Source organism: Phalacrocorax carbo, chromosome 17 (assembly GCF_963921805.1).
Source record: "Phalacrocorax carbo chromosome 17, bPhaCar2.1, whole genome shotgun sequence".
NCBI classification, from domain to species: domain Eukaryota; kingdom Metazoa; phylum Chordata; class Aves; order Suliformes; family Phalacrocoracidae; genus Phalacrocorax; species Phalacrocorax carbo.
In genome coordinates, this window is record NC_087529.1 from 10,474,012 (window position 1) to 10,493,532 (window position 19,521).

Here is a 19,521-nt window from a genome sequence, read left to right on the forward strand (position 1 = left end):
GGTTGTCCTGAGTGCTGTTTCAGGTTTGCCCCCTTGGATGTGGCCACTGTGTGCCTCTAAAGCCATGCTTGCCCTGGATGGGGAACCTGCCACGCTGGCAGCGTTGGAGCAGGCAGCGAGCAAGCCCGGCAGTGCACCAAGCACTGAAATCTCGCAGCTTTGGAGGGCAGAGACCTCTCAAGCTGCCCAGTCCATGGGGCTGGCATTCATCACCCAGCCCTCTGGGCTTCTCCAGCTTCAAAGGAGGGTTTGAGGGTGGTTTTTACCCCACGGGTTGGGATCGTACACAACCTTGCTGCCCCACTGCTGCAGGACACCCCCATGTCCCCTCCCAGGCTTCATTTTGCTAAATAGAACATGCCAAATTCTTCTCATCCTCTCCTTCACCAGGGGCAGGGTGCTGGGAGCACCAATGGGTGTCACTTGTGGCCCATGCTATGCCACAGTGACGTTTTCTGTACTTTGCAGAGGCTTGCCCCACTCCTCGTCCCGTTGGCTGCGAGTGCAATACAAGTCATGCCACGCTGGAGCTGTGATGCAAGGCAGAGTCAACCATGGGCATGGGAAGGGCGTTAAGATGAGTGGGTGGTTGGGTTGGCTTTCCTGGACCAGGTGATGTTGGTTGGCTCTGGGCATTGGTATTGTACATGGGCTGAAATGGTCAGTGCTCAGCGTGCAGGTGTCACCCCCAAAGGACAGCAACCCCGAATGCTGCGCTGGTGAAGCTGGGCCATGGCAGCATGGCTGCTCGCCACTCTGATGGAGGGAGGGTGGCGGCGGCTGCCTTCGGGCATCTGTGCTGGAGCAGGACTGACTGAGTCACTCCAGCACCTTTCATCAGCAGTGAGCTCAGTGCGCCCGTGAGTCAGCCCTTTCCAACCATTTAAAACGGGTTGGAGGGATCACACCCCACGAGTGCCTTTTTCTCCCCCTGATGATGAAGGGACTCTGGATGAGAGCCTTGGCCAGAGATGTCTGTGGTGGGAACTTGGTTGGGCTGGGTCCAGGCTTGAGGTTCTTCACTGGTGTTATGGGGAATTAAACTGAATCTCCAGGATCCCCAGCTAGGGCTTAGCCACAGAACCATTTCTCAGCCAGCTCTCGATTGCTCTCCACACCTTGCTGAACAGCTCTGTGTCTGGAGGCGTTTAGACTTGGGGAGTGGCAGAGCATCCGTTGCGTGTTGGATGCCAGGGCAAACGGTGATGCTTCAAATACCACTGGCCTCTAAGCATGCTGCGGGGCTGAAACCTGGCCCGAGGCTTCTTGTTTTCCCATTCATTAACATTTGCAATTAGGACACTTAATTTTTGCTGCAGAAGATCCCACTGTGCAGTTAAATTGGTGTGACTGGAAACAAGGAGGTGGAAGGCTGGGATATTACGGATGTTGAGCTGGTTTCTGCAAAGCAATAGGTAAAAAACCAGCCCCCGCATGTCTGCAGGAGCATGCCAGCAGGGTGGGAGCTGAGGTTTGCTGCTGCAGACCTCTGCAGGCAGCTGGAAGCTCGTGGTCCCCATACGGCCCTCGCTGATGCTGCACCATCCCCATGTCACCTGCTGCGCTCCAGCTGTGGGCCAGGGGAAAAAAAAGAGGTTTTTAGGGGTGCCTTGTACCCAGCCAGATTTGGATCACCCTCCCCGTGGTGGTGCTGTCATGTGGACCACGCTGGGCTATGCTGGGCTGGACTGACTGCCTTCCAGTGGTGTGAATCTAGCACAACCTGAAGATCATCCTGGGATCCCTTTCAAATTTGTCCTAGCTGTGTGTATATAAATGCCTTGTTCCTCATTTACGCTGTGTGCGTGCATATTGATTCGGGCCACGGACCCTGAGGTTCATGTGCACCTCTGGTTACAAAAGGAATCATGCACTGCAGTGGTGATGCACAGCTTGCCTGTGCAGGGGGAAACTTGAATCTCCCGGAATCTCCCAATGCATTGGTAACACCCACCTGCAGGAAAAAATAGGTGGATATTCAAATCCCACTTTGTTCTTCCTGCAAATGAGGAACCTCTGTTCCCTGGTAGGAGCAGGGCATTTCCATAGCAGTGATTCTTCCAGGTCAGAGTCCAGTTCCAGGGAAAGGGCAGTGCCGGATGCTCCAGGGAGAAGGGCCACATACCTGGGGGATAACGCACTCCCCAGGGAAGCTCCCCCCGCCCAGATTTCCCTAGGGAAAGGTTGACTTTGACTTGAAGTGGGAGAGTTGAAAACCCTTCCCAAGGCTCCTAGGTAATATATGCAGTACTTTTTAGACCAGAGATCCTTTTCACCCATACCACATTTAGGAAGAACGTTTCAAGAGCACTCCTGGCTTTCTTCACGTTGCTCGTAGTTTGTTCTGCTGATGCTGCTGAGTGGATTTAGGCGAGCGAGAATTGCTTTTGAACATTCCCCCTGAGCCAACAGGGATGTGGTGCTGGCTCAGAAGGGTTTTCCTTCCTCCTGAAGGACCAGTGTTGTAGAGGATTGCGTTTTCTGGTGCTGTTCTTTAGGTCATTTACTGCCAAAGTGCAGTGGTTGTTCTTTTTTTAAGAAAGAGAGAGACAGAAAGCAAATGTGTTCTGAGAATGCAAAGTAATCTCATTTGGATGCTGTACACCTTGTGTAAATTCCTGAGCATGCGAAGTTAACTGTAGACACAAGTTTGGGATAGCGCCCAGTTTTCAGGGGAGAAAAGCTTTGGGCAGAATAAATATTTACAAAATCAATTGACTTTTTTCCTTTCTCCCTATTTGCATTACCTCCATGAGTAACCACATTGTAATGATGCCTTATGCACTGCGCTCTGCCACAAAGGGATGGAGTTGACCAGGTTTCAGGCTTAAAACCCCTCTTGCTTTCAGGAGCTCTCAGCTGCTTCAACATCCATCGGTGTGTAGCGGCAGGGCTGATACCAGGGGAGAGTTTGGGAGCAGGGCTTGGTTGCAGAGAAACCCGCAGAAACGTGGCTTTCCTTTGCAGCCACGGATGTTGTGCTGTTGCTGGGACCGTGGTGCAGTGTCCCTGGGGACACCTCCGCAGCCCTTGCCTGGCATCGCGGGGGGCTGTGGTGTTTCTCCCTCCTGCCAGGATCAGTCCTACACACACCACTGGTTGCTCCATGACCACCTCTCTCGTCTGCCTTTCCCTTCCAGGTCTGAGAAGTGTAGTGTTTCTGAAAGCTGTGAACCAGGTGAGGAATAATTCATTTTCTCTTGCAAAATAGTGATATTGGGGGCTGACACTAGAGAAAGCTGCTTGGGGAGTTACCTGGTTGCCCCATGGGGCAGTTCTCCCAGGATTTCATCCCCATTTGATAGACGCAGAGATGAAGGGTCTTATCCTGTGACCCTCCAGCTGGGTCCCAAAAGTGCATAAATTGAAATAACAGGACTTGAGAACATGCTTAAATGCAATGCTGAGGGAAGTCTTCAATCTCAGAGTTCCCTTTTCCCTAAAAGCCACCACGACTGGGTCACCAGGCAGTCAGTGGTGTCAGTACTCTGAGCACCGCAAGTGAGAAGGAAGTGCTTTTCCCCATGTTTAGGTGCTTCGACTCATTGAATCACCACCCAACAGGTGAAGCCACGCTGAGGGCCCCTGACCTGCCTGCCCAGTGCAAGCTGTGACTCAACCCCTTGCAGTTAATCAGCCCCACCCTAAAAGAGGAAATTTATCTGGAGATAAGGGGCAGCTGGGCTGAGCACCGCATGCAGCATCCCCCTGGGGCAGCCTCTGCAGGATGGCCAGGCCGGCGCAGGTTCCCCGCAGGCGGGGGTTCAAACCATGCTGAATTTTGCCAGGGTTCAGCCGTTTGTGCCCTGGCGTGATGTGGCTGTGGTTGGCCCTCCCAGAGCACGGGTCTGCAGAGGGGCCTGTCCCAAACTTGAGTTTGGGAGCACTAAAGATGCCAGGGGTGCCCACTAGAGGTGGCTCCTCCGGTATCCCCACCAACGCTGTTGGTGACGCAGGTCATTTCAAGTGAAGAAAGCCAGGAAACAAACATGTAATGAGGGCGGGTGGCTGGTTCAGTGGCACCGGCAGCTCCTGCCAGCTGAGCTGTCTGCAGAGGCCATGCCTGCAGACGTCCCTTGGGTACTTCCATGCCATGGGCTTGATGCTGCTGGGCCCATTGGCCAAAGCCTCATTGCTGCAGGATGCTCGGCTGGCACTGAAGTGGCTGGCCGTGGCTGCCCTGCCCACGTTGGTGGGCAGATGCAGCATTGCTGGTTCCTGTTGGTGATTTGCCTTTTGTTGCCTTTCCCCGGTAGGTACCTCAGGAGAGCTGGGTGGGATCAGGCAGATCAAAATTGAGCCAGATGAGCTGGACATCATCCAGATCACCGTGCCAGGTAGGCGCTGGGGTACTGGCTGCATGCAGTGGCCTCTGCACAGGCAGGGCTGCCCCGTGGTGTCTTGGCATGTTCCTTTGAGAAGGGGTGTTCATGGGGTATCTCCCAGCACGGAAGGTCCCATGTGCCCGTGCACTGGTCTTTCTTCACTGAAGGTCGTTTTAAGGGTCATATTGGGAATGAGTGGGTTTCCTGGGGGTAGCGCAGGGTGTTCTAGGGCTTGTTCTTGTTTCTCTGTCTCCTTCATCACTTCTCCATGTTGCCTATCCCCTGGAGAAAGTGAGCCTGCTTTGCTGCTTTCCTTCATGTGTGGGCTTGGGGGATCCCAGGTATTGAACATGAATGCTTTTGATGTGGTCCTTAATTTAGAAGAACAGCCTGGTTATGAAGAGTTCGTAAGAACAGGTTTAATATTAAGCATGTGCTGAAAATGTGTTGGAATCAGCGGCACTGATGCATTTCCCCACATTTCTGCCCGGAGAGCTCGGTGGCGATGGAGATGAGCAGTTGGGTACTTGAGGGGCAGCTGGGAGAGTTGTTTTCCAGTTTCCTGACATGGACAGTGCAGCAAGTGGTAGGATGATCGTCTGGGTTTAGTGAGTGGATGGTTAGCACTTTGCATTTTCAGTGTGCTTTACAAACATCAATTAATAATTTCACCAGAAGGCGGGCAGCAACAGTGTGCCCGAGGGCGAGCGATGCCGGGGACAGCAGTGATGCCCAGCCCCACCATGCTGGTGTGATCTCTGTTGCACCCGGCAGTCACCTTAATATAGTCATATCTCGGGAGTCACTCCAGGATTACCTTAGGGTGGACTTAAGGCATGGTTAATATATGGGAATCAGAAGGAACAAGGTATAGTCGTAGATCAAACATTTTAATTTTCAACTAGGCCGCTAATGGAAGAGAAGAAAGCTAATACGTGGCGAGCTGGCAGCGCGTGCGAGGAGGAGGAGGAGGTGTTACCACTTCTCCAGTGCTGGGTAGATCACACATCAAGTCCAGAGTCCACCTTTTCTTACCTTATTTGAAGATCGAGTTCAGTCAGAGGGAGTACAGCTGAAGGCAGGGAGGAGGATTAATAGGAAAGAGGTGCTCACCTACAGGGAGAAATTGATGAAATGTGGATTCTTTATCCTGCAAGGTGATGTTAAGAAGTGACCTGATTGAAGTATTTAAAGTAGCTGAAGGTTTATTTAAAGCTAAATTTGGGTAGCTCTTTGAGGGTGTTGGAGAGCCCAGCATTACAGGAGACAGGTTTAAATGAAGAGGGCATACAGATTATGTAAGGGAAACCCAAGGAGGTGTGATTTTGTGGAGGACGGAGGAATTAGTGGAATGGTTTTCCCACAGTGGAGTAGCTAAGTCAAGCAGCATTAACTTTTTAAGCCAGAATTGAGTGTCTAGATGGAATTAAGCCAAGTAAATAATTTTGAACTATTTTTGCTCTTCACCTTCCATGGAGGTTAGGAAGAAACTTTTGCTCTTTTCCCTTGGGCTGAGAGGTTGGGTGTGTTTCAGGGATGAGCTCCAGGTGGTCCTGGGGAGCAATAAGGCAGATGCACCCCAAGAGCAGCTCCTGGTGATGGGCCGTGGTGCATGGGGTCTCGGGACTGGGGGGCCCTTTGCTCAGCCCTTGCTGATGGGCCAGGATCCTCTGAACCCTGTTTTGGGGATGGTGCCCCCGAGCATTGAAACAAAAGCTGCCCATAGGGTTTTGTCCGCAGACCGATCACCTGGTTCGGATGAGATGCACGACCCGGTGCCCACGCACATGGCCTCGGAGGAGTCGAACTACATCCTAGAAACGGTAGCAGGTACCAGAAATGAAGCATCCAGGAGACGGTGCGGGGGCACGGGAGTTTGTGTGTGTGTGTGTGTGTGAGAAATGAGTAAATACCATTTATGAGCCAAGGTGATGGAGTTGGGACCTGCTTCCTGACTTGTGGCCTCAGTGAGGCTAGCGAGGAGCTCTGATAGACAAACTGGTGGCTTTTTCAGCACTGGTGCTCCTTCCCAGTCTCTCTCCAGCCCCCAGCTCACTGCAAACCCTGGCTCCTCTGCCCAGCTCATGACTGGGGTTTACCCTGGGGAATTTATGCAGCTGCCCTCGCTCCTGCCAAGTGCTGGGTCTCACCTCTCCTGGGAAGCCCATGCCAAAAGGCGGGCAGACCCCTTGGATGTAAGTGATGGGTTTATTCTGCTTATGCAGCTCCTGGCACGATGCTGTCAGCCTGAGCCTGCGCTGGGGTTGTGTGCTCAGAGCTTAGTGACGGGAGGGAGCGGTTGGGTGACCGCAGGGGTCTTGGAGACCTCCTGCTCATATCTGGACTGGTTTTGCTAACACTTGGCTACCACTAATCCTCCTCTTCCTCAGCAGGGACAGAGAAGGGGTCCAGCGAGGAGTCGCGACACGAGGAAAAGCAGATGGAGGGATCAGGTGAGCGTGCGATGAGCCCCAGGCACTGCCTGATCGCTGCAAGTTTTTGGAAGAATGGATGAACACAGATGTATTTTTGGGTTGGGTTTCCTGGGCTTCCTACCTAATCAGCAAAGCATTCAGCTTCCAAAAAGTTCAGCGTGGAAAGGACACTCCCGTGTTCTCAGGCTCTGTCCTCCCCTCTCTTGCTGGATTTACTGTTTTCCCTACCTTTTTCCCTCCTTGCTGCTGGCACAGCTCTGTGGCAGGCGCGTTGCTGCCCTTCCTCACTTAGGGGCGAGCTCGGAGGCAGCTCCTGGAGGACCAACACCAGTCTGGGAGGTGTGAAGAGTGCGCAGCCGGCTCTGCCGGAGCTCAGGGGCTCTTGCCTGCGCTGTGCACTGCTTGCCCCAGAGGCAGCTGATTTCTCAGAGCATTTCTTTCTTTTCCTTTTTTTTTTTTCTTTTTATTTTTTTGCAGATGGTATAGGGGACGTTTTAAGTCATTTGAGGAAACAAGTTGAAATTTTGTTCAACACAAGATACGGTAAGACGGTCATTAACACATGTTCATCATGCCAAGTGCCGGCCTCTGCCGTGGGGAGCTACTAATTGCTCTGAAATGTCACCTACCATTTCCAAACCAGCGGCTGAGTAAAGGTGCAATCTAATTTGTTCATTTGCTGTCTGCTGGGCTTACAAATGCATTTGAAATCTCCCAGGGCCTTGTTATTGCAGCTCTTCCCCTTTGTTTCCTCGATGCCATTTTGCTGGCTGCAGCCCAGGAATTGCTGCTGTGACCTTCAGCCTTCCTCCTGTGGAGGGAAGGACCAAAATGTTTCCCCCCCGCCACCACTTGTTTGAAATATCAGAGGGAGTTTTCCACCTGAGGTGGTCATGGCGTGGCCCAGGAAGGCTGGCACTCGGCATGCTCTGCTCACCCCTTTTTAGAAAGGTTATTTAACCCAGAAATTTAACCCACAAATGAGGCCACGCGTGCATTTTGAGAGCTGGCAGGAAGTTTTTGCCGCTGGCGGGACCAGGAGACGTGGCTCCGCCTGGCGGTCCCCAAAAGGCGGGGGCAGAGCCCATTGTGACTGGGGGAGAGGGGAAGGGCTGGGATGCTCTTGGGCAGGGGTAGGTGCTGGGGATGCAGCTGGAATGGCCGGCGGGCGATGGCCCTGGATGCGCTCCATGCTTTAGTAACGGAGTGGGAGTCCTCGCCCACACTTGTGGAATTTTGGCCTGGTTTTTCACCTCTGGCCAAACAGCGCTGCTTGATGCTAGCTGTTCAGTTGCTTATTGGCGATATTTAGCGGAGGAAAGGGAGCCTTCACCATGCTGGGTTGCACCGGCTGGCAGGGCACCCCCAGGCACGTTCTCTGTCCCCTCACCTGGCAGAGGGACATTATGGAGGTCTGGACGTGGGGTCCCGTTGCCTCGTGGAGAGATATTTGCAACCTTTATAGGAAGCCCCTTCAATGTGTGCCACCGAAAGGCAGGCTGTGTTAATGCAGCAAATGCAAAAGCCACCTCCCGGCGGCTGCCTGGCTCTACTCCTCAGCTGTGTCTGCCAGCACCAGGGACATCCCCACCAGGCACAGAGTGACAATAAGCTCTCCAAAAACCTTTCCAGCCCCCCACCAACATATTGTGTCGCTGCTGCTTTGACCTGACATGGAGGCCCAGCAAACTAATGAGATTTGGTCCCCACGCAGCAAAAGCCATAGGAATATCTGAGCCAGTCAAAGTTCCCTACTCCAAGTTCCTGATGTATCCTGAGGACCTGTTCGTTGTGGGCTTGCCGGAGGGCATCCTGCTGCGGCGCCCCAACTGCTTCGGGATTGCAAAGCTGAAGAAGATCCTGCAAGCGAGCAACAACATCCAGTTTGTCATTAAAAGGTAAGGCAGGTGGAGCGGCCATGTCCTGGGAGGATGTTCCTGCTCGGAGCTCCTGCTGCTGTACAGTGTGCTGGGAAACAGCCGTCACTTGGTCATCTTCAATAAATTTGCTTGATTAGAAGCAGCCGTGGGTGGTTGCCTTGTTGGAGCCATCCCCAAGAGGCAGCGGTGGTGTTGCCATCTCTCCCTTGATGTCTTTTGGGGTTTTAATCCACTTTTGCAAAGGTCTGGCCACAGCAGCAGGGAGCTCCCAAGGGTGGGTGAGAGGAGCCAGAGCCTTTAACCTTCAGGGTGCTCAGGTGTGGAGCAAGGAATGGGGCTGGGAGCCCTGGAGGGCCTTCTTATGTGAAGCGGCACTGGCCGAGGTCCAGATGTGTAAATCTGTGCCTCAGCGGGATGCTGCGGGCATCAGGGAAGATGCTGCATTGCAGTGGGGAGCAGGGGGTGTCACGGGAGCTGGGGGGGCTGTGAGAAGCCATGACTGATGTCACACAGTGACATTGCCCTGAAGGAGGGAACGAATCCAGCAGAGATGGATTTAAAAATGTCTTTAGGTATTTTGAGGGGTTTGTCACCCAAATGCTAACTCGGCCTCCCTTGCAGGGGAGAGAGCTGATGCAACCAACGTGCTGCTGGCTGAAACAGAAAATAAACGTTGAAAGCGCAGAGATTTTTGTGGTACCAGACCAGCAGCTGCCAGGCCAGCCTGACCGCGTTTTGGGGGTTCTCCTGTCCCCATGCCAGACCCCTCTCTCTAGCACAGCTTCAACGCAGCTTGTAACAAGCCCTGCCGTCGCCTTAGCATGCGGTTTTAGCATTAGATACCAAGTGACAATTTTTGGGGCCAACGGTGTGTTGAAAGGAGCTGTGCATGGCTTCTCCCATCCCCGAGAAGCACGCAGGACCGTGCCTTCTAAAAGTCTGTAACAGCCGATTTAAGCTGCTCAGCCTTCGCCAGCTTAATCTCATTCTGAGGAGCATCACATTGGCTCACTAAAGAGTCTGTTGGCATGAAAATGACTTCCAAAGTTCTCCCGCTGCATCGCAAGAGCTTTAAAATTGTGTTAGCCAGACACGGTTAGTGGTTTGTGGCTGGAGGAGCGTTGTCCTAGGGGATGCTGGAGCAGCGGGGTGTTGCTGGCCGGGATGCTCACTCACGTGCCCTCTGCTTCTTGCTGTTTTCCAGACCAGAGCTGCTGGCGGAGGGCATAAAGGAGCCGTCGTCGGAGAGCCCGGCAGCCAAAGGTAGGCTGCGAGACGCCCGGCAGCCGGGCCGTTAAGGACTAGGTAGGAGAGGAGTGAGAGCGTTTTCGTACAGCGCATCTCTTGCCTTCCCTCCCCACCTCGTTTTTTGGCTGGAAACCCCCTCCTGTGTGTCTCCCCCAGCAGCACCACGAATCCTAATTCCTCTTATGTCCCCTGTCTCAGCCACCAGCGAGAGGGAATCGAGCGAGGTGCTGCTGGAGGATGCTGTGAAGAGACAGGGCTTTCAAGGTGAGGGCCTGGAGGCACCTGCGGGAGGTTGGAGGCAGAGTCCCTGGCCCGTGGCGGGGGCTGTGTGGAGCAAACAGGTGTGGGAAGGGAGCGGCCGTGGGGCAGGGCTCGGCGGGATGGCGGAGGAGCAAGGCAAGGCAAGGATGGGAGGGAGGGGAGGAGAGGAGGAGGTGGGGTGAGGGGATGGGAAGGACAGACTACCAGAAGACAAGACACGCAACAGGGGCGGGCAGTCCCGTAGGTCCAAGGAAGAGGCTTGAAGCACTCTGCATGGTGCCCTAATTAACTGGCTTTGCTTATCTCACCATCTGACCTTGCAGGATGCATAATTAAGTCTTGCAAGCGTCGGAGTTTGGCTTTTCTGGGGCTTTTTCCACCCAGATGATGTTTGTGTAAGTGCTGCTCCGGTCCGGCACGCACCAGCAGCCGGCAGGGCAGCTCCACCAGGGAAAGGAGCAGTGGTGAGAAGCCCGTGGGCTGGGGGGTGCAAATGCTGCCCTGCTTGAGCATCCCTTTCCTCAGGCCACCGGGGCCGGGGAGGGACGGAGGCTTTTCAAAGGCTTTGGCTTTTCAGAGAGGCTTGGGAGTGTGTTTTATTTTAATGCTGGTAGTTATCGCAACTGAATCTTCGATTTCATGCGGCTTTTATTCTTAGCAAACAGGCGGGGGGAAAAAGAAACATATTTCTGTTTAGATTATTTTTAAGGACTTTGAATGGCCCACTCCAGAGATTAGCTAATTGCAAGATAAGGACTTTCCTATAATTAGAAAATGGCATTACTTAAAAGTCACAGAGTGCCTTTTAATTTACCAGCAGAAGTCCATAATTGTTTCTTTATTTTACAGAAAATTATGATGCCAGGCTCTCCAGAATAGACATCGCTAACACGCTGCGGGAACAAGTCCAGGACCTGTTCAATAAGAAATACGGTGAGAAACCAGGGTGGGAGTTGGTTTTATTGCCTCCTTATCCCCTCCTAATTTTTGTCTCCCTACCCCTCCCTTCTCCTCCTGATTCCTCCTTGCCAGGTGCTTTCTCTCGCCTCCCCCTTGAGTGGCCGGCACCTCAGAGGGCTGGGGAGGGGACGGTGGGTCTGGGAATCGGTGCTCTTTGCCGTGGGCGCTTGCTGCCTAGCGGCTCCCACGCAGCAGGGGGGAACCCGCGGTGGGGAGCGCGCCGCAGCCCTTCCCACCGCCTGCCCTTTCCAGCCACGTTTCGGTGGGTTTTTCCTTTGAACCTCGCCTGTGTGAAGAACAATGGTGGTAAATTCATCAGTGGAGAACTGTGGAGCTGTGGGAGTGTGGGGGGTGGTGGGAGGTTGGGAAGGGAATAAGGAGGGGCCGTGGTGAGCACTCACAGGCGCGCTGGGGGACAAGTAGATGCCGCTCCTCCTGTCCCTAGGGCACCTACATGGACTCTGCTGGGCGCTCCCACGGCCTGCCTGCCCTCGCGTCTGTTCTTTATCAAGCAAGGCAGGGGAATGACGTTATCCCCATTTTCTAGGCAGCAGTAAGACTTGTGCAAGTTCGCAAGTACCCACAAGAGCAATTATTTGCAAGGAAATGTGTAGCCTCAGTCCTGCAGCCAGACCTCAGAGAGGGAACATGCCTATGGAGTTATCTCCAAATAATGTCTTGAAGCAAAGCTGCTGATTTCCAACCCTCCCGCTGCACTGCATGGGCATCGTTGTACAGGCTGGTGCTTCTCCTCAGCCCCACCAGCGCTGCTGCATGCTCGCAGCTGCCTTGGGACCCCGCCACTCCCATCATGGAGTTGGCCTGAAAATGTTAGTCCTTGATGTAATGCTTGATGTGGTGCCTCGAGCAGCCTGCTCACGCCGTGCCGTGCTTTGGCAGGGCCAGGGATGGAGCCAGAGTCACCGTAGAAATCACATCCCTGGTGTTCTGCTCACTTCCCACTCGCTTCTCTCCCAGGTGAGGCCTTGGGGATTAAATACCCTGTGCAAGTGCCATACAAGCGGATCAAGAGCAATCCAGGGTCGGTGATTATAGAGGGGCTGCCCCCCGGGATCCCCTTCAGGAAGCCGTGCACCTTCGGCTCGCAGAATCTGGAGAGGATATTGGCCGTCGCCGATAAAATCAAGTTCACCGTGACGAGGTACGTGGCGAGAGGTGTCCGCCACCCTGCCGAGCAGGAGGGGGAGAGGAGGAGGCCGACCTAAACGCACCCCCAGCTCTGCCAGCCCCATTGGGCCAGGGCTGTAAATACTAGAAATGTCTCCAGCCCCCGAGACAGCTATCAAGTTGACAGCTAATGGTTCAACAGAAACGGGGACACTGTAAAATAGTGTCCTGCTCTTTCCTCCTGTCTGCTGCCTGGAGAGGTGGTGGGAAAGGTGCTGGCGGGAGAAAACGGTGCTCGGTGCGATGGTTATGTGGGCAGAGACATCCCAGCGCCTTTTCTAGGAGTCTTGAGATAGGAGGAATGTTGCTCGGTTCATTGCTGGTGAAAGGCAGTGCTCAGGCTCCCACAGCACTTGGAGAGGTGCCGGGCACTGGCCGTTTGTGAGGGGGTCCTGCGGGATTTGCAGCCAAAGGAGGTGGGACACAAGGGGGAGGGCAAAGGCACTTATCGCTGCATCACTGTAAGGTGAGACTGGGAAAAACACAGGCTTGAAGTGTGGCTCCGTCACCCTCTTGCTGGGCCACGCTGCCCGTCTGCTTCCTGGCACGGTGCGTGCTGCCCCAAGCAGGGCGCGTGTCCCCGGGGACTGCAAGCACCCCGTCCCCGCAGAGCTCCTCCGGGTCCTGCCTGGGTCATGGCACCGCCTACGAAGGACAGGCTGACCCCCAACCTTCCCTGGGCTGCAGGAGGGTGCTCAGGCCAGGCGTGATGGCTTCCCGGTGGCATTTCATTTTAAATCTCCTTTTTTCCTTATTTTTTACAGGCCTTTTCAAGGACTCATCCCCAAACCCGGTAAGAGAATTATGCCTTTTTTACGTAAGCAATGCATTGGTGAAGCATTTAGTGGTGCTTAGGGAGTTGTAAGACGTGGATGGTGTGCAATAATTTTATCAGCTGGAGGAAGGTTGCCCTTGACTTCCCTTTCCGGCTTCCCACTATGGTTTTGTTGTTGTTTGGTGCATTTGCTGACACTCCCCTGACCGAGGCAGCTGGTGTCAGCGGCACCCATTGGTACTGCCGCTGTTGCCTTGAAATGACAGCATTTTTCAAGAGCTAATCTAGGGCAGGGATCTGCATCCTGTATTTAGAAAAGCGCCCGCTTTCTTAAGCGTTTTCTTAAAATAACTAAGAGTTGCGATGAGCTGGCAGGTTCACTGGTGAGGGAGGGCCCTGGGGAGGGGGTGAGGAACCACAGGGTCCGCACTGGGCTGCAGCAGCACGGGAGTGAAAGTTCTTGCTGGCTTGTGGGCATCCCACGTGTTGGAAACACTGGGGGAGACGTGAGAGGGGAGGATGGGGTGTCCCAGGCGTGCTCCGTACCCAGCTGCAGAAATCGCTGTCCCAGAGCCCGTGCATCGCTGCGGTAGCTCTGTCTCTCACTTCTAGGCTGCCCAGAAAAGAGAGCCGCTGTCAGAAACGCGGGTAAAAACCTGTCTCGGTTTTCAATGTCTGTATTTACAATTGTTGGAAGAGCACAGATGGGTGCAAAAAATGTTGTCTTTATTGATGGCTTCCCGCTTCCTTGGCCAGCCTCCATGGGATGGCACAATTTAGGGAAGACAAATATGACAGAGAGGAAAACATTTATATGCCCTTATTGGGAACAGCAAAGAGGCGTTAGACACCCGAGGGGACTCTAACAAAAGGCGAGCTGTCGGAGAAATTCAATCCAGGGCATGGTCCGAGCGTTGACCTTCTGCATCCCTGTGTATGGCCCCACCAAGTCGATGGGCAGGTCCCCGAGACCTCTGCGGACTTTGGGTTTAGACTTCCTATCTTTTGGTCCTAAACAGCAAGGTGCCGGCTCACATCGGCTGGACCTTCAACGAGCCCTCAGTTAAATGCCAGTTTCGCAGAACTCTGGTTTTCCCCAGAATTACATGGCTATAACGCTGGAGTGAGCTGAGGATGTAACCGCTCTTCCAGCCACATCTTATCTTCCCGTTCCTCTGCCGTAATCGGTATAATTACATTAAGAGACGCTGATCTGACACAAATCACACCATTAACAAAGGAGCACATCAGAAGGCAAATACTTCAACCTGCCAGCTGGCTTGGAAACGCAGCCTGATAGATAGAGATGTAGAGGAAATTGATTTTCTTTTCAATGCACAACATTTTTTTTTTCCTCCTCCTCCAGCTGAATGCTCCCACCACGGGCTAGCACATGCTAGCACGAACCCAAAGGCATGTTTTATTCTGTGTATTGTGGTAGCCGTGCGGGCTCGGGAGGAGGTTGCAGCATCCCTGCCAGGCTCAGGGCTTCACGCCCTCTCCTCCCACGGGGGTTTTAAATAACAGCAGTCGCAGGTGAGGGTTTTTTCTTACTTGACATCTCAATTTGTTACAGACTATTTCATATATTTGCTAAATCTTCAGAGACAATTCCAGGACTTGTAATTATTTTCTTGTAGTCAGACTACCACCGACATGTCTCCTTGAGAAAAAGGCTATTTCTATTTTGCCCCCAAAAAGTCCCCACTGACAGCAATTAACCTCTCGTCTGCTTTTCCACCCCATTACACCGAAGCGGATGGTGGCAACACAGCGGTACATTCACTGCTTTGGCTTTGATCGCTTTTCATCTGCCTTAACAAAATTAATGATTTCCAACTAGTCCTAGATCATTAAAAATTTAAATTTAAGAGTGTTCTTTTTACCTCAATCTTGTGTGGTAAAGTCCTGCCATGTAAAATGAAGAGCAGGAGCAGAAGTTCATGCTTGGCGTTAAAACAAAATCAATGCAAATCACTTTTATTTCGCAGAGGAGCGTTAAAATGAAAGCAATAGTCACTCCCAAGCAGGATGGCATTGCAAAGGCATCTAAAAGCTGGAAAGCCCAGGAGATGACTGTATAAATGTAAGGGAGGTAATGTTTTTTGTGGACCTTTTTGGCCAAAAATTACATGAAAAATAGACATTTGAAGGGAAAATGGAAATTTAACGTAAGCATATTTTAAAATTATTCTGGGGTGATTTTAGTTGCCTTTAGGTTAAATTACAGGGTTTAATTTGCTCTAAACAAGTTGTGCACCTCCTGCATTGCAAAGAACATCCCAGATAAGAAGGCCAGTCGTCCACGGTCCTGCAGTTATCTCTTTCTTCTGGGGACACCCATTTTTTAAGTGCAGCAGAAACAGACAAAAGGAGTTCAGTACAGTCGGAGAGCCAAGCATGCTTCTTCTCAAGATTATCTGTAATTTCTCGGTCGAGATGCTATCTCCCCCCTAATGGGCCGCAGTGGGGGGGTGAGGCTTCCGGCACAGAGGCGGCTGGGGGGGTGCATGCTTGCAGGGATGCTCTTTGCAGAAGGAGGTTTTTTGGAGGGGAATGAGGCTGGTTTTTTGGAAAAATTAAGCCGGTCGTGCTCCCCAGTGCCTGGAGGAGGTCAGTGGCTGCAACCCCCTTCTGCAGTGTGGATTTGCAGCCTTTTGAAGGTGGGACGATGGCCCTGAGGACACAGGTGCCTCTGCCAGCGCTCTACCTGCCTGGCTCCCCGACCGCACAACCCTCCTGGTGTCTTAGATTTTCCTTTTGATTTCCAAATTTTTTTCTCCCCACCGCTAGTTTCTGCTCTGCAAAAAAAAGACCTTCAAAACACCTTTTTCAAAGCAGAATCATCTCTTGGCATTAAAACAGAACTGGGAGAGCAGGGGTGAAGCTCCAGCGCTATAAACACAGCACTTACCCTTTCTTTTCGTCTTTTCCTGAGGCACAGAGATACAAAACAGGCTTAATTTGAGCCTTTGAAAAAAAAAAAAAAAATCAAGCATAAGTAATCTAGCACACACACACAAAAATCTTTCTGTATGTTAATTTTTATGTGCTTTGATTGAAAATGTACACCAGCTCCATCTGTCCTATTCCCCAAACTCTCTACCACCCTGATACATTATTTCCCATACTCCAATTAATAAAGTAGGGCAGGCAGTGTTCTTTAATTAAAAAACCCATACATCCAGGCATCCTTTTTATATATATTTTTTTTTAATTACAAGAGCACAATCCTCCGCAAGACTTTGATGAGATGTGCCTCGCGTTGGAAACTCCTAGCAAGAAAAAAAAGAAAAGAGGAAAACACTTGATGGGGCAGTGATGAGAGCGGAGCGCATCTTGCTCCATCACCAGGTTGCTTTTCGAGGTCCATGCCCCTCTCCCTTCACCCCCAGCCCTGACATTTAGTCCCTGCGGGAGCAGCGGGTTATTTTTCCTTCTGATCCGCCTTCCTGTTATCCGGGGTGAATCGGTTTTTAGTGTTTAGCTGGTTAGTCTGAAGGTGGAAAATCAAGCAGGTAGTCTTGAGTAGCTGTGGAGCTTCAAAGCCTGTTTTTAAGCACCTCCATGATTCCAATCACATTTTCCTTTGCCTGTTTTTTGTCTCCTTTTCCCTTTCGCCTGCTTGTGTAGCATCCTCATGCCGATGGGAAGGCAGCGCCATTTCCCAGCTCTTCCCAGCCCTCATGTTTGCTTTGCACTTGCCTCCCTCCCACTCCAGTCTCATATCCTGACGTGTTCTTCCGAGACCCCAAAACCCCCTTTTTTCAGGGTGCTCATCGAGATGGGTGCCGCTCCATCCCAGCTGTGGTCTGGCACTTAGGGATGCACTCCACGCCACGCAGCACAGCAGCCGTGGGCCTGGTGGGATGCCTCCTGTGGTTAAGGCTGAGCAGCACATGTGGGTTACCAGGACAAGAAATTTTAATTATCTTTCTTAATCAGTGTAATTTCATAACGGCACCTTGAAATCATCACCTGAAACACTGAAAATGCCTTTGAGTTGCCACAAACCAAATGAATCGCCAGGCTGCCCTTCCGAAACCATTTCTGATTCATATTGGAAAGATGCTGCTCTATGCTTCTCTTCCTTGCTGCCTGCCTGCGCCCCTGCCCGTGCTCCTGCCTGCATTTCTCCCTGACAGGAGCTATGCCAGGAGCTTGTTCCTTCTTGGCTTTGTCTCTAGCTTGGCTTTCCCAGTGCCAGCATGACCCATCTGCATCTCTCCCCCTTTGCACTGTGTATTTGCCTAAACGTTTTTTGTGGTGGGTGCTGCCCACAGACTGTCCACGCAGGCAGGGTGTCACCCAGCAGTTCGGGGGACCAGGTTATGGGCAGCGTCGCTTATTTTCCAGCTGGGTCCTGCCGCGTGGCAGCGAGCAGCAGTGCTGCAGCCAGATTTATCCACCTGCAGCCCAGGCAGTGCAGGGTCTGTCTCAGCGCCCCAGGTCACCGTGGTCTGCACTGAAATGTTGGTGCCTGCCGTTGCCCTGTGCAAAACCTGCGATTTCTGTTCCTTTTGTGCCGCTGAACCGAAGCGCTCTCCCTGCGCAGACCGTCGGGCCAGACGCATCGGCAGAGCTCTTGTCTCCTGTGTGCTGCAATGGCTGCCTTTCTGAGCCTGCTTGAGATAAACATGTGGTGCATATTTTGAGCTACTTCAGCTTGCTCATACCTCTGCTCGGCAAATTCGGACGCACGCCCCTGCTCTCTCCCCACATCCCCTCCAGTTTGCCGGCGCCCGCGTGCTGCAGTTTGGCAGCAAGACCCTCCGTGGTGCTGCAACCTGCAGCTCCTGTCCCCCCTGCTGGGTCTCCCACAGCTGCCGGCTTTGGCATGACGAGCTGCTCCATTCCTCCTTTTGCCCATCATGCAAATCCTGGACCTATCCCTGTCGCTGCTGCTTTTCCCCAAGAAATTAATTTCTTTTTGATATTGCTCGTCACTTTGGAGTCAGTGGCGAGCGCCAGCCTCTCCTTAGGGATCCCTTTTCCTCCTGTTCTCCCCCCCGCCGTTGCTGCAGAACTGACACAGTTTCCCTGTTTGGTTCCATCTGCTTTAACCTCAGATATTTTTTTTCTCCTCGGCACAGCCACGCGGCACGACCGCTGCTGCTTCGGCACGTGCCATAAATGCTGCAATTCAGCCGCATGCCTCTGGGCATGTGTGGACCTCCAGCTGCTCGGGAGTACGGAGTAGCTCAGGGGATGCGCGTGGGCTCAAGCACAGCCCAAAACAGGTCCCTGGTGCGTGGTGGAGAGCCCAGCCCGCCCGCCCAGCTCACGGGGCAGTTATTTAGCTACCAAAAGCATCTCTGTGCAAGGGGCCCTGGGACCAGAAGAACTCTAAGCTGCTAGGGATAGTGTCATCCTGGGTTTTGCTTTTGTTTGTGACCAAGAAACCAAGCTGCAGCACTCATGGCTCTCTTTTTCTTTCTCTCTCTTTTTTTTTTTTTTTTTTGTCTTCTTTTAACTTGCGCTCTAGCCCCTAGACGGATAACGTCATTGGAAAAAGCCTACGCTGCCTTGAATGGTACGTAGCTCAGTTGATGCATCGTAGATGGTAGCAGACAAGAAATGCACTTGCATTTTAATTTAAGAATGAAAATGTCTTAAAATCCCAAATTTCAGGTATTTTTTTTTTCTCTCTGCTCTGTTCCTCTGTGATACCAAGAACTGAATGATGCAGGATGTGTTTAACAGTATTTTATCGTTGTTATTAATCCTCTCTGCATTTCTAAGCACCGTTGCTGCAGTCCCCGGGCATCGGTGCCTGTTCTGCTCCAGACAAACCAACCTGCCATGTTTTCCTCGGTTCATCCATGTGTCTGAGCAATTAATTTGTGAAAACATCCATTTGCCATTCACAGGGAGTTCTTGCACAGGTTTGGGTTGGGGTTTCTTTCTTTGCTTTAACACATACTCTGGGCCAGAGCCGCTGTGCAGTCGTGTAAGCTCCAGGGATTTAACATATATACTGATTTACAGGAGTAAAGAAGAGTTTGCCTGCCTGCATCTGCAGCAGGGCATGGCGTATCTCTGGCTGATCCAGCCTTAGTCCCATCAGCTGGGATTTTGGCCGCATGTCTAGATGTTAAGTGCCTGCTCCTGCAAGTTTATAGCTCCGCTTTGAAAACACACACATGTTGAGCTAATTTGAACTGTACTTAAACCTGACTTACTGAGGAATAGCCTCAGTAAAGTCAGTGGGTTTATTCCAGATTTACACAGGGGTGTTGAAGCTGGAAGGAGGGGGAAGAGGCATGTATTTATCCTCTTGAGATTCAGGGCCCGATCCTGACCGCTGTGAGCAGCCTAACCCAGCTGGGTGTTTCTTTGACATGGCCGGGATTGCCTGAAGAAGGGACCCGAGTCGCTTTCCCGGTGGGATGTGTTGGGCAGTGGCTGTTTCCCTGATGAAACAGGCTTCACGCCGGGGGTTCGGATAA

The 19,521-nt window shown here is 52.4% G+C and overlaps 1 protein-coding gene across 4 annotated transcripts in view; it reads left to right on the top strand.

The window, feature by feature from the left end:
* The window catches only part of GTF2IRD1 (GTF2I repeat domain containing 1), a 68,116-nt gene that overhangs the window by 41,556 nt on the left and 7,039 nt on the right, over positions 1–19,521 (top strand). For 2 of the 4 annotated variants that reach the window (XM_064467690.1, XM_064467693.1), the window contains exons 12-23: positions 3,141–3,178; positions 4,257–4,337; positions 6,066–6,155; positions 6,716–6,778; positions 7,238–7,303; positions 8,475–8,658; positions 9,845–9,903; positions 10,087–10,152; positions 10,999–11,082; positions 12,088–12,271; positions 13,062–13,090; positions 18,558–18,605. In XM_064467690.1, the coding sequence (XP_064323760.1) occupies positions 3,141–3,178; positions 4,257–4,337; positions 6,066–6,155; positions 6,716–6,778; positions 7,238–7,303; positions 8,475–8,658; positions 9,845–9,903; positions 10,087–10,152; positions 10,999–11,082; positions 12,088–12,271; positions 13,062–13,090; positions 18,558–18,605 (992 nt within the window). The remainder of the gene's footprint in view (positions 1–3,140; positions 3,179–4,256; positions 4,338–6,065; positions 6,156–6,715; positions 6,779–7,237; positions 7,304–8,474; positions 8,659–9,844; positions 9,904–10,086; positions 10,153–10,998; positions 11,083–12,087; positions 12,272–13,061; positions 13,091–18,557; positions 18,606–19,521) is intronic. The other 2 variants (XM_064467691.1, XM_064467692.1) reach the window with 2 other exon arrangements.